Source organism: Phoca vitulina, unplaced genomic scaffold (genome assembly GCF_004348235.1).
Source record: "Phoca vitulina isolate PV1807 unplaced genomic scaffold, GSC_HSeal_1.0 scaffold42, whole genome shotgun sequence".
NCBI classification, from domain to species: Eukaryota; Metazoa; Chordata; class Mammalia; order Carnivora; family Phocidae; genus Phoca; species Phoca vitulina.
The window spans coordinates 722897-730825 of record NW_022589745.1 but is presented as its reverse complement, the minus strand read 5'-3'; the positions used below and the strand labels follow the sequence as shown (position 1 = coordinate 730825).

At 50.9% G+C, this 7929-nt stretch overlaps 1 protein-coding gene across 1 annotated transcript in view; it reads right to left on the bottom strand.

Annotated features, from left to right (window-relative positions):
• The window catches only part of SNTG2 (syntrophin gamma 2), a 205674-nt gene that overhangs the window by 89385 nt on the left and 108360 nt on the right, over positions 1-7929 (bottom strand). Inside the window, exon 9 of the mRNA XM_032430054.1 lies at positions 4988-5115. Within this exon, the coding sequence (XP_032285945.1) occupies positions 4988-5115 (128 nt within the window). The remainder of the gene's footprint in view (positions 1-4987; positions 5116-7929) is intronic.

Here is a 7929-nt window from a genome sequence, read left to right as displayed (position 1 = left end):
GGACTCCAGGAAGCCGTGCCCTGGGAGAGCCCCCTGCAGACTGAGCCAGAGTGGGACCCCAGGAAGCCAAGCCTTGGGAGAGCCCCCTCCTGCAGACTGAGCCAGAGTGGGACCCCAGGAAGCCATGCCCTGGGAGAGCCCCCCACTGCAGACTAAGCCAGAGTTGGACCCCAGGAAGCCGCATCCTGGGAGAGCCCAGCCATGCAGACTGAGCGCGGGACACAGACTTGGACTGTCTGATGCTCTTCTTCGGTGATAATCACTCAAATTGTGAATTTCTTCCTTCAGGTTAGGCATTCGTATTCCAAAAAATTAGGAACTGCTGTAACCCTACATTAGGTATACTTCAAAGCTTCTTTAAACCTACAACTTTATTTTATGTTACCTGCACAAAATCTCAGGAAGCAGTGAAGTGTTAACATCTTCTCCTGCCGAACCTGTTCAAACAGACAAGGACGAGATCAGAAACAGCCTCGCTGGGTGAAGCTGCGGGGCCCTGGAAAGGCACAGGCAAAGGGCACTATCTTGATTCCAGACCCAGGGCTCTTTCCCATGCACAGTGTTCCTCCCTGGCGGTCAGACGGCTTCTCCTCGTCCTGGAGAGCCCGTGCTCTACGGTGCCTTATCCACAGTGATCTCAGGAAGCTTCCTCACATTGGGATGATTTTGGACATTTTGCAAGCATGCGGCTTCTCTTGTCCTCTGCATTTTCTCTCTACACCCCCCCACCACACACACACCTCAAGTCCGGGTGCTGGGAACCTAAACCAGCATCCTTCCCAAGGTACTGGGGGAAAGCACAACCAAGCCAATGGCATGTTTAGAGGATACACACCTAAGATGTATCCGGACATGTGTATGCTGCCAGGGTGACAGGCTGGTGGGGCAGCCGCTGCAGGCAGATTCTAGAACAGCACCCAAGGGTCACACAGCTTCCTCAGACACAGATCGAGGTGCCGCTGGAAGGGGTCTGAAATCAGTGGGCCCAACCGATCCCCTTCACACTGGGGTCTGGAGGTCAGCAACCAGAAGTCAGGGTTCCACGCACTGAAAACTTGGTGCTGCCTGGTAGGTGCGGGGACACATGGCATGGAACGTGGGTGGGCTTCAGCAGTGACAGCAGCCCTGGCCCCGGGGTCCTACAAACTCAACAACTGAATTCTGCCAACCATCCGAACAAGGCTTAAAGAGGCTCCCAACCACAGAAGAGAGCAGCCGGCCTCTAGCTGGATTTCAGCCCAGTGAGGCCGGACAGAGCATGCGCGGCCAGCCCCTCTGCCAGGCGCCGGCATGTGGGAGCCCTGACAGAACAGGACCGTGCTGGTGGGTGCACTCACCGGTCACAGGAGAGCAGAAGTGACTCAAAGTCCTCTTCATAACCATCGGCCCACCAGCGGCCATGCTCTTCTCCACGTGATGTTGGGGAAACATGTCAACAACTAACCCAGCGGCCAAACCACATGATTCTCTGTGAGACTCTGAACCATGCTTTACTGTGCAGCCCACGATTCAGTCTTCACCAATGGGGACGATAACCCATGATTCAGTCTTCACCGATGGGGACAATAACCCATGATTCAGTCTTCACAAATGGGGACGATAACCCACGATTCAGTCTTCACCAATGGGGACGATGCCAACGATTCAGTCTTCACTAGTGGGGACAAAAACCCACGATTCAGTCTTCACTAATGGGGACAATAATCCACAATTCAGTCTTCACCAATGGGGATGATGCCAACGATTCAGTCCTCACCAATGGGGACAATAACCCATGATTCAGTCTTCACAAATGGGGACAATAACCCACAATTTGGTCTTCACCAATGGGGACGATAACCAATGATTCAGTCTTCACCAATGGGGACGATGCAAACGATTCAGTCTTCACTAATGGGTACAATAACCCACAATTCAGTCTTCACTAATGGGGACAATAACCCATGACTCAGTATTCACTAATGGGGATGATAACCCTCAATTCAGTCCTCACCAATGGGGACAATAACCCACAATTCAGTCTTCACCAATGGGGACAATAACCCACGATTCGGTCTTCACCAATGGGGATGATAACCAATGATTCAGTCTTCACCAATGGGGACGATAACCAACAATTCAGTCTTCACTAATGGGGACAATAACCCACAATTCAGTCTTCACTAATGGGGATAATAACCCACGATTCAGTCTTCACCAATGGGGATGATGCCAACGATTCAGTCCTTACCAATGGGTACAATTACCCATGATTCAGTCTTCACAAATGGGGACGATAACCCACAATTCAGTCTTCACCAATGGGGACGATAACCAATGATTCAGTCTTCACCAATGGGGACGATAACCCACGATTCAGTCTTCACCAGTGGGGACAATAACCCACGATTCAGTCTTCACTAATGGGGATGATAACCCATGATTCAGTCTTCACCAATGGGGACAATAATCTACCTATGAGCACGGCTCCCGCTTGGCCTCTGACCCACGCTGCCGCCACTGTCCCGACCGTGAGCAGAGCAGAGCTTCCGGCGGAGCCGTCCTGCAGGCTATGGGGGCCACAGGGAATGAAAGCAGTCTCCCTGTGACAGCTGGTGTTTTATCCTCAAATACTTCAAATGACTTAGGTTTATATTGGCATCTACTCATTAAAGAATCTTCCAAAAAAATTTCAGGAAATTCAGGAACCTCAACCATTACTGAGCCAATTACTTTGGGGAAATCCTGGAGGAAGAGATCCCGGGGGGTTCCCCACCAAAGATGGCAGCAGGGCCCCCGGCCACGGACTTCCTACCTCCTCACCCCGTGTTTCTGATCCGCTCTGAGACACGTCCTGAACACCCTTCCCAGGCTACCTTTGTTCAAGATTTAAAAAACTGCTCAACTTGAAATTATTTTTTATAGGAAGAATACAGTTTGATTTAGAATTGGTGTTTTCTGAACGTGTTCCTTATACTCCCCACTTTCTCCTTTGAGAGAAAATACAGCGGAGCTGTTGGATTCTGTCTGTTTGGGTCAAAATGGGACCAGAGGGTCTTCCAGGGAAGACGGGCCTCGTGGCTCCTCTCAGCCCCCAAATACAGGTGTTAATGTCAGCAGTGTCAGGACAAACAGGTTTTATCAAATGCAGTTTGAGTCCCGATTCAATATTTTGCTATTTTGCACCTTCTTGCCCATATTAACACCTTGCTTAAAATCATGAAGATGTCAGCAGAGCTAAAAGACCCAGAGCCTTCATAAAACACATGCTCTTGTCTCATGAGGCGTCCCAGGGCTTCTAGTGTGCTGGCGGGCTCAGCAGCATTCCCACCGAACAGGGCGGAGCGGCAGGCCCTGGCCGCATGCCATCCCGTAGGCACATCATGCTCATCCCCATGGGCGCCGGCCCGTGGCCTGATGGGCGGGCTCTTTGTTGCCAAGAAGGAGACCCGTCTCAGCACCTCAGGCAGCATCTGGCTGGTAAGACACGGGCAGGTATCGTCCCTGGCGACGTCACCCTGTGCTCTGTGAAGGGGCATTTTGTTGCACACCCTGCGGACGTCACTGGGGGCACCGCCTGTGAGAAACAAGCGCGCTGACCCTCCGACCAGAAGCTGGTCTGCGTCTTCCCTTCCTCGAGAGAGACAGCAGAGTGGCCGGCCAGCATGTGCTTGGTGACATTCAGCGGCCCTAATTTTCCAAGAGCCATTTATTCAAACACAGGGGTAGGCAGAGATCAAAGAGCATAAGCCCCAGTCCCTACTCACCTCCTAAATAAACCAGCTCCAACCAAGAAACAGGTTGTCAGAAAACCACACACAGGCACATTTTACCAGGGATCTGTGGCCATAAGAACACTGGCTGCTTCTGTTACTATTAACTCTACACGTGGGGCCTACCTGTCGATCTCTCTCTACCCACCTACCTACTTCTGTGTCTCTCCTTCTACCTACCTACCTACCTACTTACCTATCAACCTATTGATCACCTATCTGTCATCTATCTACCCACATTTCCATCTGTCTCTTCCCACCTTTTGACTTTTCACGGCTACTGACCTTTTCCAAAGATAGCCACACATGTAAAACTCAAACTTAGAGGTGCCGTTCATGCTATTGTGTCATAAGCACCCCGTCACGGGTGTGCACGTTCACTGTAAGAGGCTGTGCAGCTAAGGTCAGTTAATACTGAAAATCCAATTATAACCATTCATCAAAAGCATTATTAGACAGACTTTCCTTTCACTGAAGGAAGAGACCCCAGGCCTCTCCCCTCCCCCACCCCACACATGAGCACACACAGGCACACATCTAGAGCGGGTGCACACACAGGCACACACACGCGGGGGCACATTCTGGCAGGCGCACACCCATGCGGGCATGCACGCACATCTAATCAAACACAATGCTCGATTTCAAAACAGTAAACTCTTCCCTTGCTCACAGATGCATGGCTCACACAGTTCCCTGCACGCCTGTCTTACAACTGGAAATAACTGCACCATCTACTTACTCGCTGGCCTTTGCACGGTACCCTGGCAGCCACAGATGACATGCTTTGGATCTCTGAAGCTGATTAATTAACCACGCTCAAAAACTAGCAAGCGTCATGTAACATGGATGCTGGTCTAGCCTCTCATTTTATTAACGACAACAATGAGGCCCACAGAGTTTAAATGACTTTTCTGAAACCGCTTGCACCTCGGACAAGAATGCAGTCTTGTTTCCAATCTAATTCTGTGAATGTTTATAAGTGAATACACAATTTCTTATAATCACTATGTTTCAAAAGGACTAATGAGAGTCACGTCGCCACTGGACAGAATGCTTGCTAATAATTAACCCACTGCTGCTCCCATCACTGTTTTCTTCTGATGCCCGACTTACATCGTATTCATCAATCTACCCAAAGACAACCGCACTCAGATACTCCGGAGCACCCCGTGACTAAGAACTGGTTCGTGAATGGGGTTCATGAGCTTTCGCCCTTTCAGACAGTGGTCACACACCTTAATTTCTCCGCTCCAGCCTTGTACCTTGAGATTCGAGCCATAGACAGCGGAACTGACAGGGTGTCTAGCCAGCGCTTCTCATACTTTGGTTCGTTAGCTACGGGCGAGGAAGGTGATGATGGAGCCTGTACAAAATAAAGGAGAGCCAACAGTCACAGAGTCAGTGAGAAGGCACTGAGTACAGGGCAGGACCAACACCGTGCCCCGTCCAATTCACATCAGATACATTTCAACTGTTAAGAAAGCATGTAATAATTTCCTCAAAGACCTAGAAAGAAATAAGTGCACTTCTATGTGAATTTAAACTATTTCTTTTTTTAAACAAAATATGGCACAAAAGAGAGGAAGGTCAAAGGGGAAGCGATGGGGAGAGAGGTGCTGAGTCCAGGAAGCCGGAGGGGCTACCCCAACTTCCAATGTCAAAGCAGAGCGACTCTGGGTCCAAGAGACAGTATCTACTAGTACTGGTCACATTCACAATGTCCAGGTCACAAGGCCACACTGTCTGGTGGGTGCGGGCACAGTGTGAGGCTGGTGGGCACGGAGAGCGGGCCACTCCTGTGCAGAGCCTGCAGACGACAGGAAGGGGCGTGGAAAGTGCAGAACCCACGCACACAGGTTTGTGACCCGACCTCACGTGGTGGGTGTCCACCAGCAGCAGACTCAGCAGAGAGCTCTAGGCAAGAGGACCCCCGAAGTTCCTGTCTGAGTTCTGGGGGTGGGGGGAGGGCGACAGCCGCCTGATCCATTTCACTGTGGAGCCCACAGTGAGGACGAAGAAAGCAGCCCTGGGCAGGGGTGAGGGCATCGGCCAGGTGACAGCAGCGCCTGACTCAGCACCACTGGCTCCAAATGTCCAGTTTCACGTAAGAAGCAGACATCAGGTCTCCACGAGGCTCCCTTTATAGAATCAGTGGGCTTTTCTGGGGTGTCCCAACGCCCTCTCCTAGACCAGGGCAGGGGCCCCAGCAGAGAAGGGGCACGCCAGGGAGTCCCCCATGGCACCTGTGCCTTGCTCTCCACTCCGGATGTCCAGCTCCTCGCCCTCTTGCTGAGAGAGAGTCAAGGTCCCCGCCCTGCAGGGAAGCCTGCACCTGCCCTCCTACGAGAACAACATGCAGAGTGAGTCCAGGTGGACCTTCTGGAGCCTCATCTCCTCAGGAAGCTCAAGTGCCCAGTGTAAGCTTCACACTTGGGAGCGAATGCCCACCTGAGGGAAGTGCCTCCTGCAGAGAGCAGAAGTTCTCAATTCTAATTTCTGCCCCCAATTTAGTATCAGCTTAGTAGCTTGCAGAAGCAACGAGGCATGTTTCCACCCGCCGAACTGAGCGCCGTGGGCTGTACCTGTCAGCGCTCCGCGACCTACACAGGTAAGGCCGGGGTTACAGGCCAACTGCCCCCGGCCGCGGGCGACGCCGACTTCAGAGCAGGGAGACACGAAACATGCCCTCCTCCTTTGATTCCCTGAAGAAGAAAAGGCCGCTCTGAAACCCTGATGTGTGACTGACCAAGTCCCAGGACCCTCCCCGTGAGCGGCCTCAGTGACCGTGAGACAGACTCTGAGCTGAGGTGGCACCGCGGAGGTGTGTGGCCAAGGCGTGGGGCCGGGGGAGGTGACACCGCGTCAGGGCTGGGGCCGCGGGGCAGGGCACATCCCCGCTGTACGGAGTCCCCGCGGTGACGCCCTCACAGACCTCCCTTCTGTTTCCCCAAAATGCCACGAAGGAGACGTTTAAGAAACTCAAGGAAAACTAAGTACTTATAATACAAGATTTATAAAATTGGGGGAAATGAATAAAAGTAGATGAAAGAAGATACCTTCAAATATCTCACTCGCCACACACAGGCACAGTGCATGTGTTTCTGTTCTCTGCACGCACGTACACACGAGTGTGACAAACAGCGCCTCAGGCTACATTCTCTGAGTACGGCAGAGATAGGACTGCACCCCAAATGCTCGGGAAATACAAAATTCAAAAAGAGAAAAAAATCGGTCCAAACTTCATCATTCATTTTGTATATTCCCTGATGATCTTTTCCCTATTCTCTCTTTAAAACCTAGTTGGGGTCCTACTGCCGATAATCATCAAGGGTAGATCAGAAAAGAATGTCTACTGGTCACAGCTGATACAAAGGGACTTGAAGGCAGACATCCGCGCCCAGATGCAGAGCACTTTCTGGTAATAGAAACTCTGCTTCTGGAAAGTGACTAAGATTTGTTCTATTTATTCTTTGTGTGGGGAGAACTCTCTCTTGCTCAGTAACTCCCTTGGAATGATGTCTATATCTGAATGTCACTTAGCAATTATTAGCATTTGCTGGAAGAGAACACAGTGTCCCCACGCTTTACAGGATTACCTAACACGACTGAGGCTCCACCCGAAAAGCAGAGTAAAGCCTGGCCCGAGAAGCTGGTGGCCCCGTGGGAACGAGTGGCAGCTGCGAGGGAATAAAGGACGATTCTGCAGGAATGAGCATCAGCGGAGGCTGCGGCCTGACAGCGGCATCCATAATTCCCCCAAGTGCAGAGGCCGGAGCTGAGAATGAGGGAAGGCGGGCCTCCCGTGCACTCCTGAGCCAAAAACACCAATGCCACGTCCTCACCTCTGCTGGACGCCTGAATATGTCAAGTCATTTTTTAAGAAAAAATATTATTTTAATACTTTATGTTTAAATAAGAGATTTGAAAGCAACTTTTTAGGTATTGCTGTCGTATTTCTACTTTGGATGATTGTGGATTTTGCAATTCATCCTTTAATTTTTAACTGAAATACATTGAGGCATAAATTTCCTACATGTACTGATAGACGCACAGTTTGATGAGTTTTGACATTTAGATATACCCCAAGCCTCCAGAACCTAATTCCCTATGCCCATTTGAAGACAATTCTGCCCTCCAGCTGAGGCAGTCGCCGATCTGATTTCTGTCAGATCAGGTA